The following is a 25,753-nucleotide window of genomic DNA, read 5'->3' as shown; positions in this document are numbered from 1 at the left end:
CTTCTGTTTAGACACAAATATCTTGGTAATCAGCACAGATGGGATGAGAAATACCAAAAAAAGTACATGACAGTTTAGAGAGAATTTGGTTAAATGTTACATATTTTTAACATACCTGTGTAGAGTTTTTGGAACAAGCACCTGAATCCTTCAGAACCTGATTGGGTTGGGGGTTATGCCTCAACCAAGTGGTGTTTTTATTTCAGAAATGTTCCCTTCCCCATCCACAAAAGTATCCTTGTGATTTTTTTTTCTCCCACCAAAATAAGGCACAGGATTTGTCTCTGACGCTGTGTCTCCCTATTTGGACGGCAAGCTGTGTAACATATTTCTACCCAGCGTGAAGCTTCTTGGCAGACTCTTGAGGCCACGTTTTGGTGGCTTCAGAGTTATCTTTGGATCTGTCAAAAGTGCTAATGGGCTTTCTGGCCTTCTTTAAGCTCCTCATTTCTATTTTCTTTTTACTTCCATCCTCTCCTAAAAGAAAAATGCATGTAATTCATCAGCAGTTAAGCTTTTGACTGAAATGCTCAGCTGAGGGCCTTGTATTTTGTTTGCGAGAATAGCTCTGCCGTGTCACTCTTCAGAACAAACCCTACCCTGGCTTCATTAGCTCAGCACTCCTCAGTCCACTGGGCAAGAGATACACTTGTTGACCAATTCCAACTGGCTTTCTTGCTTATTTTGTTTTTCAAGTTTGTTAAGAGGCAAATTGCTATGGTGCTTAGAGCCAGAGTTTGGGGTTCAGGAAACTTGGTTTGGAAGCTTGGCCCTTTCTAGCTGGGTGACCTTTGGAAGACTGTTTAACCTTCCTGAGCCTCAGTTTTCCCATCTATAAAATGGAGATGATAATGCCTTTCTCAGGGTTGTTGAGAAGATTAGAGAGAAAATAGGTAAAGTACCTATTGTCTGGCACATAAAGATTACTCAGTAAATAGAATAACAGTTTTTAACAAAAACACTTTTTCTTTGGCCATACTTTGATCCTGCATTGTTCTGTCCAAATATAGATTTTTATCCACTATTTTTAGTGGTGTATAAAGAAAAAAAAAAACAATGTAATTTGAGGAAATTCAGGGAGATAGTGATGGACAAAGAAGCCTGGTGTGCTGCAGTTTATGGGGTCACAAAGAGTTGGACACAACTTAGTGACTGAACAACAGCAACAGTAAAGAAAAAAAGCACAGATTTAGAGACAAACCTACCCAAGACTGAACAATGCCTTATCCACTTACTGTATGACCTTGGTCAAGTTACTCCTCTGTACCTCTGTTTTCTTATCTGTATGTAGAGATGATAATAAAACTTCCCAGGTGGCTCAGTGGTAATGAATCTGCCTCCCAGTGCAGGGGCCGCACAATATGTGGGTTTGATCCCTGGATCAGAAAGATCTCCTGGAAGAGGAAATGGCAACCCACTCCAGTATTCTTGCCTGGGAAATCCCATGGACAGAGGAGCCTGGCAGGCTAGAGCCCGTAGGGTCGCAAAGAGTCAGACATGTCTGGATACACACACGCAGAAGAGATATTTGTCCAAGGAGTGGCTTCAAGATGAGTGAAATAATATATGTAAAGCATTGTATGTTGTGGATGTTTAAAAGTATTTAAGAGGGACAGTGTAATATAAGAGGAAGTATATGGGCTATGGTGTTGCATTGGGGTCCAGTAGTAACTTGACCAGTTACTACTCTCTCCCAGACTTAATTTATCTATATGTTGGAAAGAATAATATCTCATTGGATTTTTGTGAAGAGTGCTTAAAATTACACCGCCAAGAGTACCTGGTCCAGTGCCTGGTATTTGGTAGGTAGTCAGTATGGGGACCTGTTAATTCACGCATGCTATATTTACAAAGGTCAATAGTTAAACTGGTACTCAAATCAAACAATCATAAATCATAAGATAAGTGCCCATTCTTATTCCCAACCCATAATATTGTTGAAAAGCACTTTATGCTATTTTGCATATAAAATCCACCTGGTTTACTTGAATTTATGGGTTATGGATCTTTCATCATTATAAACTGCAACCCCTGGCAATAGTGTTCCTTCCCTCTCCAACCCCCTTCATTTTCAGAGGATTATATTGTATGGCATTGAAAACCCGTAACACTAAAGAAATTAGCATATTCATGTGTATTATTAAAGTCAGGTGGGTATAGAAAGGGTTGCAGAAATGAAACACATTACTTTTTTTTCTGAATTCTGCAGAGTACCAATCTATAGTACTAATTAAAGGAATGAAGCCCAGGCTACAGACAAAAGCTAGTTTAAAACACTGCGTTGTCACAACTTGCTGCTGCTTGTTTTCAATGGTTTTTCCCGTCTTTTGAGTGAAATACCTGGAAATTGTAGATCTTGAAAATTGCTTTACTTCCAGCTGAGCCGTTTTAGAGAATGTAAACTGTGGAGAAGGGGGACCCCAGCAGCGATGACTGGAGAGGAGCATGCCCGGCCTTTGCGGGGGGAGCCTGTTGGACAAAAACAGGCTGTATGCCAGAAGCATTTTGGTCCCTGGGTACTTTCTTTTGCTTATACATATGGCATGGTGCATTGGGAAAGTTCTAGGACCTTGCATTAGAGCTGTGAAGTGAAGTCGCTCAGTCGTGTCCGACTCTTTGCGACCCCATGGGCTGTAGCCTACCATGCTCCTCTGTCCATGGGATTTTCCAGGCCATAGTCCTGGAGTGGATTGCCATTTCCTTCCTGTCTTTACCAGTCATTAGGTTTTTTGATCTCGGTACCTCTCTCTTGCCTTGATTTCCTCATTTGTGAGATTGCAGACTTCTTGTCCTGCTCACCTTTCAGAACTGAAAGTGTTGCCTGTGACCTCACGTTGTAGACTGTAATCACCATTCAGAGGTGTGGTTGCTCAGACTACTTCATCTCTAAATTCTGTTCCAACTTCACGTTTCATGATTTACATGTGACTGAGATCTGGTCTTCCAGGGAGAAAGACTAGGACAGGGGAAGAGGGAAGTATACTTTCTGATTATTAGATTCTGTTAGATACTGTTTCTAATAAGAACAAAGAAAATAAGCCACAAACCTCCCCTTCTTCTTTCTCCTAGAGAAATCTGACAGAATATTTTGTGGCTGTGGATGTAAACAACATGTTACATCTGTATGCCAGTATGCTCTACGAACGCCGGATACTCATCATTTGCAGCAAACTCAGCACTGTGAGTAGACAGTCTTGAAACGGGCTGTTTCATTTCATTTTAATTGAAAGATGTATCAGAAAGATTAAACAAAACTTTAGAAATCATCCACAATCCTCTCAGATAATAACATGTCATTTTTATTAATTATTCATGTCCCTTTACAGTGTCAATGCACATTTGATTTATTCTTGTAGCTTAACAATCAGTTATAGTTTCCTGTTTGATTGTGTGTGATGAACACTTTAAGTATTTCCATATAAGCTTTTGTTATTGTCATTTTTGAGATGTCTCTGTCATATTCCATTATACTGATGTGTCATCGTTTGCTAAATCTTTCTTCTCTTGAGGGCCATTTAGGTTGTTCATAGTTTAATCCTTTCATAGGTAACACTGCAGTGAACATCTTTTGGCTTCATTTGACTAATACAATTCATATTCTAAAAATTGGGACCACCAAGTCAAAGGACAGATAGGTGCTGTGCCTTATGGATGCCAAATTGCTTCCCAAACAGGCTTTTTTATGGTGGAGGTTGCCAGTTGTGGATGAGTGTACCATTTGCACTGCATCCTTGCCAGAGTTGTATGTGTGCTTGTGGACATGTGCTTTAATTTTCCTAACAAAATAGCATAAAATGGTATTGCAGGTTTGATTTATTTTTAATTTTTTTAGTTAGAAGTAACTGAATATTTTTCATGCATTTTTTTTCCTATTTTCATTTTGTTAATATCTTTTTCCATTTATCTTATAGGGTTCTTGAGTTAAAAATTGGGATGAACTCTTTTTTTATTATAATAACTTTCACTATATAATACAAATTTTTTCATATTCTTTTTATGTTAGTTTTTTAATTTGCTAAGTATAAGAGTTTGTATTTTTCCCAGTACCTGTTATGAAAATTCTCCAACATAGAAAAATTGAAATCAGTTTGCAGTGAACACCTGCATAATTTCATCTAGATTCTGCCATTTAACAGATTACTATGCTTCCTTTGGCACATATTTATCCATTCCTCATACCATTCTTCAAGCCATCTTATTTTTTGATGTATTTCAAAGTAAATCACAAACATCATTATGCTTCCCCCAAATGAGTATGTTTGTTAACTAAAATTTATTGTGTTTACAGTATTTTTTTTTTGAGGTAAAATTTATATAAAGAAATCGACTGTTAGAAAGGGTAGAAAGACCTTGTTGTGGAAATTTCCCTATTGAAGGACCTATGGAAAGAATCATAGGCCTCTGATTTACCTATGTGTTTAGCTATGAATTCAAGGCACCTAATAAATGCAAACTAGTGAGACCATTAGAATTTTCCTTATGGCTTTCATTGTAATTTTATTATTTTATTTTTTTGGTATTGTTTGCTTGTCAGGTATGCACAATTTTTTAATTGCCTGTTGGGTGCTAGGCTTATAGCACTAGTAGGTGATAGAAGCATGGCCCTTGCCCTCAAGGGAAAACAGCCCATAAGAGACCTCTTCCTTTGTTTTGCACTTTATTTTGGACTGTAAATGTAGTTCATAATCTCAGGGCCTGAACACCAGACTGAGTTTCAGAATGAGAATATTGCCAATCATTACCTCCTGATGAGACTGAATAGATTGAGTACATTTGAAAGAGTCTAGTCCATAACCAGTTACCGTTGCTTTGAACTATTAAACTTGAAAGAGTCTAGTCCATAACCAGTTGCTATTGCTTTAAACTATTAAACTTAAGTGGAACAAAAATAGGACATCATAACAGTGGAATTGAATTCTCTATGATATTACCATAGTATTTTTGATCCCTTAGTATGTGCCAGGCACTGTGCTAAGCCCTTTCCATCTATTAACTCATTTAATTGTCATACAACAGTTTGTAGTATGTTCTGTTATTTCTCAGTCTTAGAGATAAGTAAGAATGTACCTTTTGTGTGATACTGTTTAGATAAATGTAGTGGATTAAACACGCAGTTATTTCTGCTCCTTCCCAAAACTAAAATGAAATAAAGAAGTAAATTAGCAAGCAAAATGAGCAAATGCAGCAGAAGTTTTAGGTATTAAGAAAATTCTTTACTCATTTTATGCCAATATTCAAAAACTAAGGTGAAATGAACAGAAAAATATAATTTACCAAAATTGAATTAAGAATAAATATAAAAATTGAATTTCCTATTTCTTCTTAATAAAAATTGAATAGGTCATTCAATTTATAGAAATTTAATCTATACATAAAAAATTTTTTTCCAAAACACTCAGCCCAGATGGTTTTACAAGTATGTTTTATCACAGGTAATTTCAATCTTAGACAAACTTCTTAAGAGTCAAGAAAAAAGAAAGAACACATCCCAGCTTTTCTTGTGACACTTGTATAATTTTGACATTCAGCTGCATGAAAAGACACACACAAAAGAGAACTTATCAGCCAATCTTACTCATTAACATAACTGTAGAAATCTCAATCTAAACAGTAGCAAATACATAACAAATATAATTCATAGTAACTGACTTGATTTTATTCCAGAAATGTAAGCCTGGTAATACTAGAAAATCTATTATTATAACTCACAATGTTAACTTATTGCAAGGGGAAATTCATATGTTGATAAATGAATTTTCAGTAGAGAAAAAGCATGACCATGTTCATGAATAGCAAGACTCATTATATTGAAGGCATCATTTCACTCCAAAATGATGTATATTGTAGATTGCATACATTTCTATTCAAAATCCCAGTAGGATTTTACATAGTACTTGGCAAACTGATTATGAAACTAATGTGGAAAGCCAAAGGAAGAGCCAAGACATATTTGAAGAAAAAGAATTGTTGGTAAAGCTTGCTTTGTGCTTAGTCGCTCAGTCATGTCCAACTCTTTGGGACCCCATAGACTGTAGCTCACCAGGCTCCTCTGTCCATGGGGATTCTCTAGACAAGAGAGTCTCAACCCACTTGAGTGGGTTGCCATGCCCTCCTCCAGGGGATCTTCCCAACTCAGGGATTGAACCCAGGTTTCCCTCATTGCAGGCAGATTCTTTACCGTCTGAGCCACCAGGGAAGCCCAAAGCTTGCTTTACCAGACATCAAGACTTTATATGGAGCTATGGTAATTAAGATACTACTAATGGCATGTGCCTGTGTGCATGCTCAATCTTGTCCAACTCTTTGTGACCCCATGGACTGTAGCCCAACAGGCTCCTCTGTCCATGGGATTTGTAGGCAAGAGTACTGGAGTGAGTTGTCATTCCCTTCCCCAGGGGATCGTCCCAATCCAGGGACTGAACCCCAGTCTCTCGCATCTCCTGCACTGGCAGGTGGATTTTTTACCACTAGCTGTCACCTGGGGAGTAATGGTGTAAGGATACACAAATAGACTGGTAGAATGGAATAGAAATTGCAGAAACAGATCACATGGTGTGGGTTCTTCATATACTGCAGAGGTAGCATTGTAAAATCTGGGGGAAAGGATGGACTTTTCAATAACTGATTATCCACACAGGAAAGGTAATTTATGTCTTATACGACATGCAAAACTGAATTCCAAATAGATCAAGGCAAAATTTTAAAACTGTTAGAAGACAAAATAGGAGTAGATCTGTGATCTTGGAATAGAAATGGATTCAGTTAAATAATTCAAATTATGCATTGTATAAAGAGAAAGATTAAAATTGTGAATTTTTGTCATTAAAAAATACCATTCAAAGAATGGAAAGACAAGTCACAAGCTGAGGTGAGATATTTGCTATATATAAAAGTGACAAAAGATTAATATCTGGAATATATGAAAAACTACACTAAAAAAAGCAGAAGACAAATCTATCAATAGAAACATTGGCTAAAAGCACAAATGGACATTTCACAGAAAAAACACAAATGGCTAATAAATATATGGAAAGATGCTCAACCACATTAATCGCAGAAAAGCAAATTAAAACTACAGTGATTAAAACACTAGGTTTGCAAAAATTAGGTGTCTGATAAAGCCAAGTGTTATGTTGCAGATGTACTAGAGAATTTCATGTACTACGCTTTGAAGAGTATGTGGTACAGAAGTATTTGCATATGCCCCAAACTGAGCAGTTCCACTCTTGGGCAGAATTGGTGGGGGCGGGGGGGACTGTATGCACATACCTACACACTGTTTTTGATCATGTAATAGTGGGATACATGTGCAGCCATGTTCATAGCATAGTGTTTTGTTTTATAAATCCGGCCCCCATAACCATCAACAGAGAACTCATAAATTGTTGCATAGTGGTACAGTAGAAGACTGTGTAAGTGAAGGTGAACTCCACTGTCAATATGATTGGGCCTCTCATGCAGAATTCTGCGGAAAAGAAACAAGCTACAGAAGAATATCAAATATGATTTCATTAATATAAAGTTCAAGTAAGAAAAACTAAATGTCATATTATTTAAGGATGCATATACAAGGAGGGGGAATTATTAATACAAAATATAGGTAGTAGTTTCCTCAGAGAGAGTGAAAGGAGTACAGTTGGGAGGAGGCGTACATGTGACATCAGAAATATTGTTTTCTGTCTTGAGCTAGGTTAGGGATCAGCAAACATTTTTAAAGGGGCCAGTAGTAAATATGGTCTTTGATGCAATTACTGGACTCAAGGGCTTCACAGGTGGCGCTAGTGGTAAAGAACCCGCCTGCCAGTTCAGGAGACATAAGAGACGTGGGTTCAATCCCTGAGTTGGGAAGATCCCCTGGAGGAGGAAATGGCAACCCACTCCAGTATCTTTGCCTGGAGAAGCCCATGGACAGAGAAGCCTAGTGGGCTCCAGTCCATGGGGTCGCAAAGAGTCAGACACAGCTGAAGGGACTTAACATGCGCACAGCACGACATCGTCGTTTACAGTCAGTAAACTAGTGAGAGTGACTCTTCTAAGAAGCTGTATTTACAAAAGTAGAAAGCACACCAAACTTAGCCTTTGGGCTGTAGTTGGCCAACTCTAAACAGGTGCTGGGTTTTGGAGTCTTAATTTTTTCTCTTTTAAATGTTGCTTATATGGTATATGTGCTTTTATATGTATATATATTTCAGAATTCTTTAAAAGTTTAAAAAGCAATATTATCCCCATTTTACAGAATGACCCATTCACTCAGAGACAGGGGTTAACTTGCCTAAGGCCACATGGTAGTCATAGAAGAAACAGGCACATAGGTCATTATGATGTAGCGTCAGGGGAAGGGAGGTTTTGGCTTCAGGAATTCTTTGAAAGTTAAAAAGTCCTTTTTATCATGAAATTTTACAATACAGAGATAGAGACAAAGTAGTCATTGTATAAACATTAAGAATCAGACTTGCACAAGATTTCACAGTGGCAGTTCTAGAAATGAGAAGATAGTGAAGCAGTGCCTAAACTTCTAAGGGAAAAATATTTCTTACCTAAAATTCCATCTTTATCTAATGAAAGTGCTCAGGAGAGAGTGGTGCCAGCCCCTACCACACCTGTCAACCTGTGGTAGCTAGTCCTCCACTCACCTTCTCTGTTGTGGATGAACTGTCCGTTCTCTCTAGGCCAACCATTCCACGTGTCCACCTGACTTCATTCAGCAAATAGCTTTTGTGGCACTGCCATAGGTACTGGTAATACAGCAGTGAACAAAATAGGCAAAAGTCCCTGTCCTCATATGAAGCTTATGTTCTAGTAGAGTAGATCAGTAAATGAGGTGGGTTAAAAATACAGAATAGTAGCTAGTTCTAAGTACAAGGAGTACAATAAAGCAGAGGAGGAGAGTGGATGGCGACTGGTGTGGCAGGGATTGCAGTTTAGATAGATGACCAAGGAGGGCCTCATAGGAAAGCTAATACTGCAGCATCCTTCTTGTCACCTTACGGAATTCCTCCAGCATTGAGCTTTCTCAATCCTGCATCTTTTTTTTTTTTTTTTTTTCTTTACTGGTACAGTCTTAAGTACTTACTAGCACAGTATAGTGTCTCCCAAACTTCAAAACAAAACATCCTTAAACACATCCCTTTTATCCCATTTCTTTTCTTCCTTTTAGAATAAAATTCCTCAAGAGAGTTACTTCTGTTTACTGTCTAATTCCTCTCCTCTCATTCTCTCCTCTGTCTTGTGTTGTGATTTAGCCCCTACCTCCACTGAAATAGCTTCTGTTTGGTCACCAGTGACCTCATGTCAAATAAAATGAGTTGCAAAACTCCTAGAACAGTTTGGCATAAGATGTATGTATATGTTTTTGATAAATTATTAATATCTATAATGGTAAGTCAAAGATTAATGTTTAAAATTTTAAATTAAATACTTTTTAAAAATAAGGAGATAAATATTGTGTTGAATGTGATTACTTTTGATTAAGGGTAAGGGATATCATGAGACGGGCTGCTATTTGTCAGTAGTATAAGCCTTTAACACTTTTTGTTTCGTTTTTCAGGCTATAAACACATTACTTTGGCTTAAAAACTTTTAAACAGACAGTTGATTCTTAACTGAGTTCTAAGTTTTACTAATGGATGGTGGATATCTCTTTAGGGAAGGAGAAGGTCTTCTTTTACCTCATAGGGGATCAGCAACATCCTGATCTGTTTTGTGTTGTTTCTCTGGGGATAAGTAACTGAGTAGACATCCCTTTTATCCAAGCCTTTGCTGCTGCTGCTGCTGCTGCTAAGTCGCTTCAGTCATGTCCGACTCTGTGCGACTCCATAGACGGCAGCCCACCAGGCTCCTCCGTCCCTGGGAGTTTCCAGGCAAGAGTACTGGAGTGGTTCGCCAATGCCTTCTCCGAGCCTTTGGACCTCTTCAATTTTAGAGTTTAAAAGCTTTCTAATTGTTGCCTTTTACTTACTCAATACTGACTTTTTATTATCTTTTTGATGAAGGAAAATGCAAAGAATACTGTAGCCTGAAGTTTTTGATGACCCTCTCTTGACAGATCCAGATGTGGCCTGCCATACCTTGACAAACCACATTTTTCTCAATTTTGTTTCATACAGATGTAGGCTTGATGCTTCTCAGAGCCATCAAGCATCTGAAAGATAAAAGCTGTTGAACATCCCAGAGGGCCATGTTTCATAAAACTGACTGTGTGTCAATAGAGACAAACCCAGCCATGTTTAGTTCAGAGTCAGGTAATATTCATTTCAGGCTTTCTCTGTCAATAATGTTGTGATATTCTGTGTAAGAAAAATGTTAACTTTTTGTTCTTTTTGTGCAGTGTGTATTGATTGTTTTCCTTTATAAATGATAAATAGGGAAGATTTAACTACATCTTGTTCTCTAATGTAAATGCTTCAGTGAGATTTCTTCTAGCACAAAGGCCCCATTTTTCTTCCAGATTTTCATATCTGAGTTTAACTCAAGATTGTTTTTTGGTAACTCTTGTGGATAGCAAGTAAGTCTAAAATAAGACCTTTATAGAAATAATATCATCTAATTGCAACAGAAGTCCTAGAAGAGCAGTATTATCCCCATTTTACAGAATGATCTGTCCACTCAGAGAGATGGGTTCTCTTGCCCAAGGTTATGCCCTAGTCATAGAAGAAAAGGACATGCTGGTGGGTCATTATGTGCTGTGTCTGGGGAAGGGAGGCTTTGGCTTCAGAAAAGGGAGAAACAATCAGGAATTACACAGATCAATCTTGGCCCCTTCAGAGTGCTTGCTGTGGGGACCAGGTTATATTTATTGGGTGTCACCTCTCAAACAAACATCAGAATCCTTGTGTGGGAACTGTCACAAGAACCAGAGGCATGTCTGTCACACTTAAGAGATGCTTTTTAAAACAAGTTCTTAGGAAGGAAGCACAATTTGGTGGCAAGGCTGTTACCTAATTAATTGAGCCTCCACACCTAATTATTTGTGTGATACCCACAACTATGAAAATAATTACTATTTTTCTAATAGTATGTTATGTCGTTTAATCACTCAGTCGTATCTGACTCTATGACCCCATGGACTATAGCCCACCAGGCTCCCTGTCCATGAAATTTTCTAGGCAAGCATACTGGAGTGGGTTGCTGTTTCCTTCTCCAAGTATACCATGTACAGAAGGAAAAAAAAAAAAAGCCCAATATCTCTCCCTGTCAATTTCTTCCTATTATCCCAGAAAATGTGTCTTGGCAGGACTTGATGGCCTGGAGAGTGGTGGGTGATATTTCTTTTTTCCCCCAGCACCCTCAGTTGTGGCCTTAGTAGACACTTCAGTGTTGGTGTGAAGGGATAGGGAACTTCCCAACCTTGTTCCAGTCCTGTCCTATCCACTTCCATTCACAGCATCCACTGTTTTAGCACCACCTGGTCTTGTGACCTAAGAAGAGTCAGTTTGTGGACTAGGGAATTTTTCAGATCTTGGCTTCATCTTTACTTCTTTCCTGATCAGATCTACCTGGTCATGACTACCCTGACTTGTAGAGTGGGCTATGTCCCTAAATGATGTGTATAAAGCTTTTCTAGCTCTTCTGGGCTAGAAATAACTAATCCCGTTTGCTTATCTGGAGCCCTTGAAGCCTAGATGAGAGTGGCAGCCTAAGAAGGTTTGAAATACTGGACCAGAGCCAGAGCCTCTTTGCCTGCACACTCCACTCTGCATGTTCCAGCCATCGGAACAAACTGCATTATTTTGTTTCAAACTGTGCTCAAGGGAAGCCAAGACCTTGTAACTGGAAACTTACCAAACAGAGAATTCTAAGACTAAATTTAGTGTTCCATTTAAAAAAATAAAATAAGTTGAACATTTTGTTTGTTCATCTTTTATATGTTAAAAGAGAGATTAACCTAGTTCACACTAACAACCTAAGAAGAGTATTCAAAGAAGTGAGAAGAAAACTAATCCCTTTTGGTGAAGAGGGAAATCCTTAACAAAATGTAACGAAGTAGCATGAAATACAGACTCTGCAGCCAAACTTTCAAATAGCATAGCCTCTCTAATCTCCATCACATAAAATTTTATTGTGGCTCAGAGAATATTAAAAACTGTTAGAAATAAATGAAAGGAACTTCCATTGGCAGGAAATAGAAAAGATTGGTATGTTTTATTTATGTGGTTTTTCTCTGGTCTTTAAATGTAAATACACTTAGCTGCTTTTTGAACTAGGTTCTTCATTTATTATGTGCGAGTTCCTTTTCTCTTGTTCATGTTAGACTATAAGAATGAAGAACATTGATGTTATAGAGGATGTATAAGCTATATAATATATAGAGTAACAACAGTTTAATTTGCAGTACTTTAAATATTGCTGTGACTTCAACCCGTCATGGTCTCCCTACTAGTTCTTACCTTCCTCTCCTGCCCTTCTTGCTTCAACACATTCAAACATGAGCACATGTTTTGGACTAGACAGAGGGTTCAGATTGTTAGTGATTCCCAAATGCTGATCCCTGAGTTAGTTGTGTTAGAAATCACTCAGCTTATTAAAAATTTAAGTTCTCAGCTACAAAAAGGAATGCATTTGAGTCAGTTCTAATGAGGTGGATGAACCTGGAGCCTATTATACAGAGTGAAATAAGTTGAAAAGAAAGACAAATACTATATATTAACGCATATATATGGAATTTAGAAAGACGATACCAGTGATCCTACATGCAGGGCAGCAAAGGACACACAGATGTAAAGAACAAACTTTTGGACTCAGAGGGAGAAGGAGAGCAGGGGATGATTTGAGACAATAGCATTGAAACATGTACATTACCATATGTAAAATAGATGACCAGTGCAAGTTTGATGCATGAAGCAAGGCACTCAAAGCCGGTGCTCTGGGACAACCGCAGAGGAATAGGGTAAGGAGGGAGGTGGGAGGGGGATTCAGGATGGGGTGGGACAAATGTATACCTGTGGCTGATTCATGTTGATTATGGCTAAAATCATCACAATGTTGTAAACTAATTATTCTCCAATTTAAATAAATTAAAAATAATAATAAAAATTTAAGTTCTTGGGTACCACCTCTAGACATTCTAATTCAAAAGGTCTAAGATGGGACTGTGGAATGTCTATTTTTTTAAAGTTTCCCAAATTACTGATACATAACCAGATTCAGGACCAGTTCTCTAAGACAGTATTTATTCTTTGATTATTTTGCATCAGTAGAGTCCTTTTCATCTTGAGACTATATAATAAGGGCTGATTAAGTTTGTTTAGAAAGCATTTCTGAGTACTGCTACTGCTGCTAAGTTGCTTCAGTCGTGTCCTACTCTGTGCAACCCCATAGACAGTAGTGCACCAGGCTCCGCCATCCCTGGGATTCTCCAGGCAAGAATACTGGAGTTGGCTGCCATTTCCTTCTCCAATGCATGCATGCATGCTAAGTCGCTTCAGTCGTGTCCGACTGTGCTACCCTATGGACAGCAGCCCACCAGGCTCCTCCATCCACAGGATTCTCTAAGCAAGAATACTGGAGTGGGTTGCCATTTCCTTCTCCATTTGTGAGTACAGATTAGCACTAAAAAATTATTTCCATATTTCTGAAAGAGCTCTGAGTCTGTGGGGTCGCACAGAGTCAGACACGACTGAAGCAACTTAGCAGCAGCAGTCTAGAACAGGAAAGAGCTAAGAGTAATTTAATCTCTCAGTACTGTTGGGTGCTGATGTAGTCTACTAGGGTAGTTGTAGATACATCTGTATAAACGGATCTAGAGAGGTGATGTTTCTTTTCAGCCATTGCATTGAGAACATTGGCAGAGTATCTTGTGTATTATTTTAGTGGTGTAGTCAGTTTGTGAAATAAATTGTATGTTCCTTAATGGCAATCCACTCCAGCACTCTTGCCTGGAAAATCCCATGGACGGAGGAGCCTGATAGGCTACAGTCCGTGGGGTTGCAAAGAGTCGGACACGACTGAGCGACTTCACTTCACTTTCACTAGATTATAGGATTAATAACTTTTTTATATGACTCTTTTAAGAATCAGATCTCTACCATAAAGCACTAAGAGGTGATATTCAAGGCAGTTCAGTTCAGTTCAGTCGCTCAGTCATGTCCGACTCTTTGCAACCCCATGAATCGCAACACGCCAGGCCTCCCTGTCCATCACCATCTCCCAGAGTTCACACAAACTCATGTACATCGAGTCAGTGATGCCATCCAGCCATCTCATCCTCTGTCGTCCCCTTTTCCTCCTGCCCCCAATCCCTCCTAGCGTCAGAGTCTTTTCCAACGAGTCAGTGCTTCACATGAGGTGGCCAAAGTACTGGAGTTTCAGCTTTAGCATCATTCCTTCCAAAGAACACCCAGGACTGATCTTCAGAATGGACTGGTTGGATGTCCTTGCAGTCCAAGGGACTCTCAAGAGTCTCCAACACCACAGTTCAAAAGCATCAATTTTTCGGCGCTCAGCTTTCTTCACAGTCCAACTCTCACATCCATACACGACCACTGGAAAAACCATAGCCTTGACTAGACGGACCTTTGTTGGCAAAGTAATGTCTCTGCTTTTTAATATGCTATCTAGGTTGGTCATAACTTTCCTTCCAAGTCACTGACATCTTAATATACTTGAAAAAGCCCTAATGGCACTCACATTGGCAGACATCTGTGTGGAGTTTGTTAACACAATTGGAGCACCTACTGTGTGGTCAGAAGTCAAGAACTCAATTTTTTTTTTTATTTCTGCAAGCTGAAAGCATGGTCACTGATGAGCAAATGAAGTATGATGTGAGGTTAGACTATATCATTAGGAGTTCATATAGACCTTGTAAAAATTCATGTATTTTCTTTTGTGCTGTCTTGCTATCTATGTGTTTTCCCTGCTAGATGATTCAGACAGCCCTGCTTCTGCTAGCTTTTCCCAAGAAAAAGGACAAGAGGAGGAGAGAGCACCAGGCTTCAAGTCAAGATGGTTTTGTTGAAGTTCTTCCTGTGTAACCTGATCCTCCCTAGCCATGTTGCCCCGGGAAACTTAATCTTTTCAGTAAAAAGAAGGTAGTGTTAATATTCCCCTCAGAGTTTTTCAGAGATATGAAAGCCAGTAGCCCATTGCTGGACACATACTACTCATTTAGTAAATGTTGACTCTGAATCCTAGTTTTTTGGGGCAATAAACTGATTGACTTTCTGAAGCAAAGAAGGCGATAGAGATCCTGGAAGAGCTCTGAAGATTTAATTAGTACAACTGGTGAGAGTAGATGGTGAATGAATCCAAGCAACAGAATAGTCATGGCAACTCGTATGAGATTTTCCATATCCACCCACTTCTCACTAGTCACATAGTCATTGACTAAATTGTCATTTCCTGTTCAAATCTCCACAGGCATTACTGCGTAGAGCTGGAGTGGCCTAAGAAACTGCTGTGTTCATTTGACCCAGCATTACCACCAGAGCAGATTCCCAGGGAGGAAGACTAACTGCTTCCTGTCTTCATCCTTCCAGGTTCTGCCCTCCTGCCTCTCTCTCTCTTTTTCTGGCAGGCAGGCCTGATTCTTGCCCCAGGCAGAATTAAAGATTCCTTCTTTATATGCTAGCACACTTGAACCTATGTTATAGCACCTCTTTCATAATGCTTTTGTGTTGAAGTTGATTGTGTGCATTTTGATCTTTTTCTATTTTGAATTGCTTGAGGGCATGGTGTGTACACATAGTGTATACTCGGTAATTGTCTATTTAATTCAGATCATATCACAGAAGCAGTTTCCTGTGAGCTAAGAGCACAAACTCTGGAGCTCATCTCCCTAAGTTTATAGCCTACTTCTGCCACTACTGTGACTTTACACAAGATCACACAATATCCAAGACCTTGACATCTAGGAATCTTAATATCCTCATCTATAAATGAGAACAACAATGCTACCTACTTTATAGGGCTACTGCTGCTGCTGCTAAGTTGCTTCAGTTGTGTCTGACTCTGTGCGACCCCATAGACGGCAGCCCACCAGGCTCCCCCGTCCCTGGGATCCTCCAGGCAAGAACACTGGAGTGGGTTGCCATTTCCTTCTCCAATGCATGAAAGTGAAAAGTGAAAGTGAAGTCGCTCAGTCATGTCCTACTCTGTGCGACCCCATGGACTGCAGCCTACCAGGCCCTCCGTCCATGGGATTTTCCAGGCAAGAGTACTGGAGTGAGGTGCCATTGCCTTCTCCTTATAGGGCTACAGTGAAGATTAAATGAGTTACATTGTATATGTGAAGCACTTAGAACAGTGCTTGGCAGATAGTAAATGCTTAGTAAGTGGTCACTGTGATATCTGGTCATAGCTTCAATCTTTCTGAATTCAGTGTTACTTTCTGAGATTGAATTTATCTGACAAAACTATACAGGGGGAGTTTTGTTTTTTTTTTCCCCTGTGCCTTCAAATCTAGTAACTCCTACTACCTCAAGTTTTCTTAGTTTCTTTTTCACATATGAGATTACTGATAGCTAGGTATTCATGATTCTGTGTTCAATTATGCTTCCTTTCTTTTAAAAAATGTGATTCTTTATTAAAGCAGTAAATTAGCTAAATACAAATTATGACCTTGGAAATATTTTCAAAGAAATATAATATTCACTTATGCTAGACTTGAGGTGGAAAATAGATTTTTTTTCTTGAGTGCCAGCTGGAACTCACTGACAATGGTTGCACCTTTTCAGGGATCTGCAGGGCACGTCCTGACTCCAGGATCAATTAGACTGTCACAGGCACAGAATGGAGAAGTGGCTGTCCATGAATTAAAATGAATTGTTATCAATCCCAATGTAATTTTATCTTTTGTCTCTATTATCTTACAAAAAAGTCCGCAGTTTCCCACGTGTGATGCTGCAGGCTTATTTACACATAGTTTGTAATACCACAGAGTCTGCCTCTGCTTTGGTAGCTAAAACTTTTCTCTGATGGTTTTAATTGCTTTGATGTTTTGACGTGTCAGATCTTGGCGTGAAACTTGTTGCTCTGGTTAATAACTTACTCTGATCACTCTAGTTAGTAAGTAGCTTTAAGAACAAAGAGGGGAGGGCGGGAAGAGACGCGATTGAGTAGGCAAGTGATTGCCTGGGAAAACTTCCTCCTGGTCTGGATGATCTTTCTCTTAGTGGAAGGCACTCAACTTGACTCCATGGTGCTATGTTGGTTTTTGTGGAAGTTTTCCCCTTCCCTTTCCCCAGAGAATAGTGGAGAAGCAAGCGGTAAGATGGGTTCCACCCAACTGAAAGAAAAACTATTTGAAGAAAGATTGACCTTCCAACCCCACAAAAAAAAAAAAAATACTGAAGCATTGAATTTGACTTCTAAGAAAAGCAGAGCATTCTTTACTCTTTTCCTTCTTTCTGCTCGCATGCCCAGTTTCTGTCTAGAATAGCTGAAGGCCTTTAATTTCTTAGGTTTTCTAAATTCTCTTTCCCCTAAAGCATCTTGGATAGTTTCTTGAAAAGTCAACTCTTCCCTCACTAACTATAGTAAATACAATTGAGCCATTTATAATTAAAGGTTTTTCTGATACTCTTCGAAGGTTTGAGTACATTAACTTTCAGAGTCCCTGAAGGTTTTACTGAAGACTTTTTGCTGATCTTATAGTGGGTTTTACATGTGAGAGTAAAATAAAAATCAAAACACTCTTTGAATCACATTGTCTGAATCACTGCACCATTTACTTCCTTATGACTTGAAAGGTGCCTTATAATTAAATAGAAGAATCTAGTTCTCAAATTGAGAAAGCTAACAACTTTTGTAAGATTCATACAGTTTTGTACAGTTGTTCTACATAAGATTATTCTTGGCTGAAATAAGTAGACTGAAAAATGACCCATCTTTAAGGCTAATAATCTGATATTCTTTCTATATTCGTTTTATCAGTTTCCTGATGTTAGGGTTCAGAGGAGAAATCCAGATGCCTCTAACCCTGTGATGAAGCCGGTGTCAGTTTAATCTTTTAACATTCTGAGTTCTTGTATTTGAAGAATGACTCTGACCATCTGATGATCTGATTTTTTTTTCCTTTTTTTCAACTTTTGAAACTTGCAATCTCAATGTCTTTTCAGAATTTAGCTTCTAGTTATGATATATTAGGCAGTTTCTTAAATGTGTGATAATCTTGTCTACCATTCCTCATGATGTTAAGGTGAAGGCATTCTAACATTCCCCAAACACTTACTCAGCGCCTGCTCTGTATTAAGCATAGTTAGAGATAAAGAGAGGATCAAATGTGGTCTCTGTCCTTGAGGAACTCACATCTTTAGTCTCATGCCCCTGGTCTCCTAAGATTATCTACCTCTGAGACCTTCAGAGTGTCAAGGGCCAAGCATGGAGGAAGGCTGTACCCTCCACAGTCAGGTGATGGAGATGAGATGATTGAAAGGTGGTGCTTCCCGGAGACCACATGAATCTCAGGTGTGCCCGTGATTGCAGAGATGAGAGAGCAAGACCAACTTTGAGACAGTCTGTTGTCCTTGTACTTAGTATGGTTGAGGAAAGTGAACTGGGGCAGAGGAGAAACATTCTTTATGTCAAAGGGTAAGCAGTTCCTCTAGATCAAAGTTGTCAAAACTGAACGTGGGGACAGGGATCATGTAATCTAACCTCTTGTTTTCTATATTGAGACCCAGGAGTGGAAATGACTTGCTCAGATCAAAAAGAGATTTAGTGGATGCTCCATGAAAATGTGTGAAAGCCAGACTTTCCAGCAGGACTTTCCAGTGCCCAAATGGGAATGTAAACCTTTCCCTTTAACACTTGTTACTTCATTGTCTAGAATTTCCTATGGATTAAAGATACTACACTACCTTACTTAAATGTAACTTATCCTCAGGAAATGATCAGCTGTGTTTGTTTTTAAAATCATTTTCTGTTGATTGGTATTGTGCTTTTAGATATTTGATCATCTAACAGCATGGCAAATTCTACATAATTTGGCCATGCCAACAGGGACAATATGTCACCTAGTTCAGAATCCTGAGCCTGGTGTATTGGCACAGTATAGACACTCAAAACATTTGTAGTTAACTTTTGTGTTGTGGAGGTGCCTATTATAGTCTGACAGACCTGGAAATGTCTCTTACTACAGAGTCCCGTCTGTCACTTACAAGCTGTGTGGCCTTGGGCAAGTCATTTCACCTGTGAAACTGTTTTCTTATCTGTGAAGTGTGGTGTTGAATACATATGTGTACACACAGACACACACAAACTCCTACCTCTAAAACAGTATTTTGCAAGATCCTAAACACCCAGGGGCTTCCCTGGTGGCTCAGTGGTAAAGAATCTGCCTGCCAGTGCCTGCAATGCAGGAGACGTGGGTTCGATCCCTGGGTCAGGAAGATCCCCTGGAGAAGGGCATGGCAACCCACTCCAGTATTCTTGCCTGGGAAATCCCATGGACAGAGGAGCCTGGTGGGCTACAGTCCATGGGATCGTGAAGAGTCAGACACGACTTAGTGACTGAACAACAACAACTAACCCCCAGGTGGCGCTAGTGGTAAAGAACCCGCCTGCCAATGCAGGAGCTGTAAGAGAGGAGGGTTTGATGCCTGGGTCAGGAAGATACCCTGGTGTAGGAAATGCCAACCCGCTGCAGTAATATGCCTGAAATATCCCATGGACAGAGGATCCTGGTGGGCTATAATCCATAGGGTCGCAAAGAGTTGGACACAACTGAAGTACTAAAGTGACTTAACACGTAAACCCCTGGCAGGGTGCCTGGCACATACACTGTTGAGATTCCTTTTTTTCCTTAATGAAGGTCTCTTTACTTTTATTCCATGTTAAATTGCAGGATTCTCTTAGGAGTCAGTTGGATTGGTATCTAAGATTGTGACAATCTGGGTATTATCCCTAAGAAATACCTCAAATTAAAAAAAAAAAGTGTCTCTGATCTTTCAAACCCTATCCTTGATTGCTCTTCATTTGCATCCTACCTCCACTGCCTCTCCTTTCTCTCCCTCTGCCTCAAAGGAAACTATGCAGCCAAAAAGAAAGCTCCAAAATCAGACTGACCTTGTGCACCTTTAATTGAGGACAGAATTTGCTAAAAGTGCGTCCAATAACCCACCAGTGGTTTACTTTACAATTTGTGTCCTGGCTAGACTAGCTGTTGGCTGTGTAATTTGTCTAGTTTTGTCTGGAGTCTTAGACTATTCAGCTGCTTTAGGGCAAAATCTTTTGGGGTGTCATTAAATGGGATTGATAATTGGCTTCTGATGAATATTCATTGTGACTAATGACTTTGGGCAAATTTTACACATACTATCTTTCTATTCTCCCACTGAGTGAGATTTTGATAGGATCATTTTCCTCAACTTGCACTTCAATTAAATATTCACAATACCCCCTTGTTGATGACAATCCAAATTATATACTTTCATTACTTTTAAATTTTGTATTCTGTAAGGAATGAGCGTAGTCCTTTAGGACTCTTATTTTTTTTTAATAGGGTTGGTTTTAGAGGTTTGTTTTTTTAAAGTAAGTGGCTAATGTTAATGTATGGAATATATATTATTTCTGATTAAGCAAAGATGTATCATAATGCTTTTCTGTGGTCCACGTAGCCAGTATTTCTAAGAAATGATACACATTGTGTGTGTCATTTAGTATTTTGGAAAAGAGCCAAGGAACTCTTTGTTTGTTTGTTTTTTAACCAAATGGGTAAGAGCATTTTATCATAGCTGCAGAGATTTGGCACTGAGAAAATCTCCCAATGAAAATGATGATCAGACATCTTAAGTTTGATTTTTAGGAAGGATAAGTAATTTTAAAACCTTGTAATTTAGCTTGCTAGGTTTTTTTGGGTTTTTTTAGGCTAAAGAGACATGAAAAGGACATTGTCAGAAGATAAGATCCGTGCCGCTGTGTTGCTTGAAATAGGATTTAGACTCAAACCAATTTAAACTAAAAAGAGGCCGGTATTCAAGTTCTGTCTTAACCAGGAACATTCTATTAAAAGACTTTTTCAAAGAGAATTACTGGTGAATACATATGATGATACCACCTTGTATCTGGGTGGCACCATACAGATTTTTAAGTGCTTTTATTTATTTGGTGTGTTGTAGAGTTACAGAGTAGGCATATTATTAAATAAATGGATGGATGAATCCATTGACTTGATTTTCCAAAAGTAGTATATTTGTATGTCTAAGCTTACTGTTATTATTTTGGAATTTGAGTCTTAAACCCTATTCTCCGAGACTCATGAAAATGGTGGTCAAGGAGCATGAAAAACCAAGCCACTAGCTGTCTTTATGAGTATATTCTAAGTGGGAATTGTTTTTTATTTATTCAATAAATATTGCATTACCTAGCACATAAACGTGTATATATGTGTATATTTATTGTGCCACTGAGCATAAGAGAGACAGGGTCCTTCTGCCCTTTACAGTGAGAGGACAAACCCACACAGTTATAATCCCATCAATAAAGGAGACACATGCCCAGCGGAGCCATGCAAAGCTTTGCAGAAGAAGATAGTGAACAGACTCTAGGGTCATGGATCTGGGCCTGTGGGAATACAGAGGGCAGGAAAAGGAGTACATATCTACTCGTAAATCTGCAAACAGTTTATTCCAAGGATAAACCTGGAGAAGATCGCAGGGACTGTGGCTGGAGATGCTTCTCTATAGGTAGATGGGGAGCTGCAGACACGAAGACATGCCTGTTCCAGGTATGCCCCCAAGCACATTCAAAGCAGGATGTTACATGACTGGACCTGCACTTTAGAATGAGTACTTTGGCACTTGGTTAAAGGATGGAGAAGAAGAGAGCTGGGATTGAAGGCTGATGTAAACCCTCCAGCCTGACTTCAGGGTGGAGTTGGAGTAAAGTTGGTTCATTTTCCACTCACTCAACACCAGCAAAGATTTTTTATCTCTTCTGAGCCCGAAGATATTAGTCATGTATAATATGACAGACAGCCTTTTTTATGTGGAAACCTACCAAAATGGGTTGAGAAAAGATGGATTAAACCTACAAGCCTTGTCAGAGTCACTGGGACTTGCTTTTGAGCGCTTGTTGGATGAGCTCCTGTTCATGGCATGTACCTGATTTAAAGAACAGGGTCTGGAGGGAAAAGGAGGGGAAAAAAGTAGCAGCCTTGGGTTTAATACACAGCTCTCACAACTGTGAACCATCAGCAGAATATCCAATTTAAAGCTGTTCATGTTACACTAACCTCTGGGATTCTTTTAACTGGGCCTTGCTGCGTCACTCTTTTGCCACGTAAATGTCCTTCTGTCAGCAAAGGCTGGTTAACAGCTTCCAAAAGAAGAAAAGTCCTCATGGGAACAGGCTTCCCAGAAACCGAAGAAACATTAAAGAAAAAAGACAGAAAGAAACATGTGTTGTTGGCTTTTGTCACTTCATAGCCCTATCTCCAAAGGTGTTGGTTTTTTCCTTCTTTCACTGTATTGAATTTTGTAGCAGTTTTATTCCATTGTATCTTCATTTCCTAATTTTTCTGTTATATCAAATACTGATTGTGTCATATATGTAACTCTTAAGAAAAAAAAAGAAATATGAAATAGAGACAGGCCAAAAAAGGAGGGAGTGGAAGGATGTTAGTAAACAGTGTTGGAGCCATTGATTAACTCTGTGGAAAAAATAAATTCTCACCTTAGCCCTTAAACCAAAATTAATTCCAGATGGATTAAAGAGTTAAATGCTGAGGAAGAATTTGAAGGACTTAGTATAAAAACAGTGGAAACCATCATGAAGGGAAATATTTGCCCATGTAATTATTTAAGCTTTCTCTTTACCCAAAACTTCAAAGAAAGTTAAATAAGCATAAATTATTTTCAAAAACCCTTACAAAAGATTACTGTCCTTTGCATATCCAGAATTTCTTCTAAATCAATTAAAATATACTAAATTCTCTTTAGAAAAAGTGGACTAAGAATATGAACAGATCATTTACTTAAGAAATATAGTTTAGAACATATAATAAGATGTTCAACTTCAGTCATGATCAGAGAAGTAAAAATAAAATGAAGATAGGTACAGTGAGGTACAGAGAGGCCAAGCAGTCCAGTACATGGCTGGGGGAGTATAAAGAGCCTCAACCCTTTATCTATTTATTATATGAATACATTTATTGTATTTGTATTACTATATTTGTTAAGTGCCTTAAAATATTTATAACCTTTGTCTTTAAATTCTGCATGTAGGGACCATATATAAAAGTTATTGAGTTGATCCAAGTATATAACTTAATGATGGAAGAGTGCTTAAATATAATATGAGAAATTCATTGGGTGGCATTAAAAGATATTTTCTAAGAATACTTAAAGATATGGGAAAACGCCAGCAAATAATATTAACTTAAAGGGAAAGTTAACACTGTGTTTACAGTAATCCTGATTTTATTAGAAAAGTCCATATATAGGTAATGGGTTTCCCAGGCGGTACAGTAGTAAAGAATCTGCCTGCCAATGCAAGAGAGGCAGGTTCGATCCCTGGGTCAGGAAGATTCCCTGGAATAGGAAATAACAACCCACTCCAGTATTCTTACCTGGAAAATTCCATGGACAGAAAAGCCTGGCAGGCCACAGTCCATGGGGTCTCAAAGAGTCGGACATGACTGAGCACACACATACACATGTATGGATAATATACCAAAATGTTAAGTTATCTTCAGATGGTGAAGACTTTAATCTTTTTCTCCAGTTTCTAAATTTTCTACTGTCATTGTATATTAGCTTCATAATCATGAAAAAAAATACATTTTTTGGAAAATGAAGCTCTTATTAAGTTTGATTTAGGGTTATTGAGTTAACTTATTCTAAATATGTTGATAAGTATATATTTAATTTTATTGTTGAACTCAAATGAGTGTTTCCCAACTTCAACTGTTTAGCTCTGAATCTTTAATCTCTGTTGCAGTTGACTGCCTGCATCCACGGGTCTGCTGCGATGCTCTACCCCATGTTCTGGCAGCACGTGTACATCCCTGTCCTGCCTCCACATCTGCTGGACTACTGCTGGTAAGGCCACTGCCCACCCTGTCCTCTGCTGTTCCTTCTCCAGAGAATGATCAGGCATCTCAGGTCAATAACTTGTAATGCGGTTGATGACTATAAATTAAAAATATTAACTTCAAAGTGATCTGAATTTTAGATCACCAGATTGCACTGGCCTGTTTGTTTCCAAACAGCTTTGATATACATCATGGCATTCTAGAGAGTTCAAGTGGGTAGATAATACCTTCCCCATTCCTTGGTGTAGGGAAACCAAAGCACCAAATAGTTGTGTGATTTTTTTTTTTTCCTTAAGACAAATTGGAAACTGGTGTCAGGAACAATCGAGATCCCCAAGGTCTTCAAGTTTCAGCTATGCCCTGGCACGTTCTCTAAGACTTGCCCTCAGCTGTGGTTTGGGAGTACAAGCCAGGCTTCAAAACACTCTTTTGAGGGGAAGTCTTTTGAAGGAAATTTCACTATTGAGTGAAATGTGTTTTAGTTGAAGAAGGGAGGGAGGCTGACTTGGAATTCTTCCTGGAAGAGGCTTAGCTGTGTCTTGATGCTTCAGGTAGGAACTCCAAGGGGCTTGGGTGTGCAGGGATTGGTGGAGCTGAGAAAGTCATTGTAGTCCCTCTGCCTCTCTCATGGTACAGCTTTCACTTTCCATTACTTGGAAAGTTTTGATTGCTAAATTGTTATCTAGTCTAAAACCAGCAGCTCAGAGTCCCAAAACTGAAGACGAAAATGCTCCATCACTCACATCAGTGATAACAATGGTTGCCACATTTGAATCTCTGCTGTGCCTCCCTCCTGTCCCCTCATCACTTATTGGACCATCTCTTTACATCTGTGATCTCATTTTATTCTTCCAGCAACCCTGTAAGGCAAGTATTATTAGCTCCATTTCACAGGTCGATAAACCAAGGCCGCAAAAGATTTAGTAACTTTCCCTAAAATAGATGTTGTTGTTGTTCAGTCACTAAATTGTGTCCAGCTCTTTGTAACCCCACAGACTGCAGCACACCAGGCTCCTTGTCCTTCTCTGTCTCCTGGAGTTTGCTCAGATTCATGTTCATAGAGTCAGTGATGCTGTCTAACCATCTCATCCTCTGCTGCCCCCTTCTCCTTCTGCCCTCAGTCTTTCCCAACATCAGGGTCTTTACCGATCAGCTGGCTGTTTGCATCAGGTGGCCAAAGTATTGGAACTTCAGCATCAGTCCTTCTAATGAATATTCAGAGTTGATTTCTTTTAAGATTGGTTGGGACTCTCAAGAGTCTTCTCTAGCACCACAATTCAAAAGCGTCAGTTCTTCAGTACTCAACTTTCTTTATGGTTTAACTCTCACATCTATACATGACTACTGGAAAAACCATAGCTTTGACTGTAGGGACCTTTGTCGACAGAGTGATGTCTCTGCTTTTTAATACTCTGTCTAGGTTTGTCATAGCTTTCCTTCCAAGGAGCAAGTGTCTTTTAATTTTATAGCTACAGTCACCACTATTCCATTTTTATAAAAACAAACAAAAATTATGTGTGTATATATATATATATAAAACACAAAAATTAGATACACACAAACAAACATATAGAGAGGCAGAAATCTGGAAGGAAAGACACCAAAATGTTAACAGTGATTTGTGTTGTGGGGGAGAGAGAAGAATTCTGCATGATCTCTATAGTATTTTCCATACTTTCACATATTTCTAACAATGAAAAAGTATAGTTCTGTAATTGAAAAGTTTCATTAAAAAAAAAAATCAATGTTTATTCTGGCCAGTTGTTACTTCCAGCCACCATCTCA

The 25,753-nt window shown here is 38.9% G+C and overlaps 1 protein-coding gene across 7 annotated transcripts in view; it reads left to right on the top strand.

Annotated features, from left to right (window-relative positions):
• The window catches only part of DENND1A (DENN domain containing 1A), a 531,039-nt gene that overhangs the window by 281,648 nt on the left and 223,638 nt on the right, over nucleotides 1-25,753 (top strand). For all 7 annotated transcript variants that reach the window (XM_059891201.1, XM_015473579.3, XM_015473580.3 and 4 more), the window contains 2 exons: nucleotides 3,070-3,180; nucleotides 23,875-23,975. In XM_059891201.1, the coding sequence (XP_059747184.1) occupies nucleotides 3,070-3,180; nucleotides 23,875-23,975 (212 nt within the window). The remainder of the gene's footprint in view (nucleotides 1-3,069; nucleotides 3,181-23,874; nucleotides 23,976-25,753) is intronic.

This window comes from Bos taurus, chromosome 11 (assembly GCF_002263795.3).
Source record: "Bos taurus isolate L1 Dominette 01449 registration number 42190680 breed Hereford chromosome 11, ARS-UCD2.0, whole genome shotgun sequence".
In the NCBI taxonomy this organism is placed as follows: domain Eukaryota; kingdom Metazoa; phylum Chordata; class Mammalia; order Artiodactyla; family Bovidae; genus Bos; species Bos taurus.
Note: the sequence above shows the minus strand (reverse complement) of the source record. Positions and strands in the feature narration are given on the sequence as shown.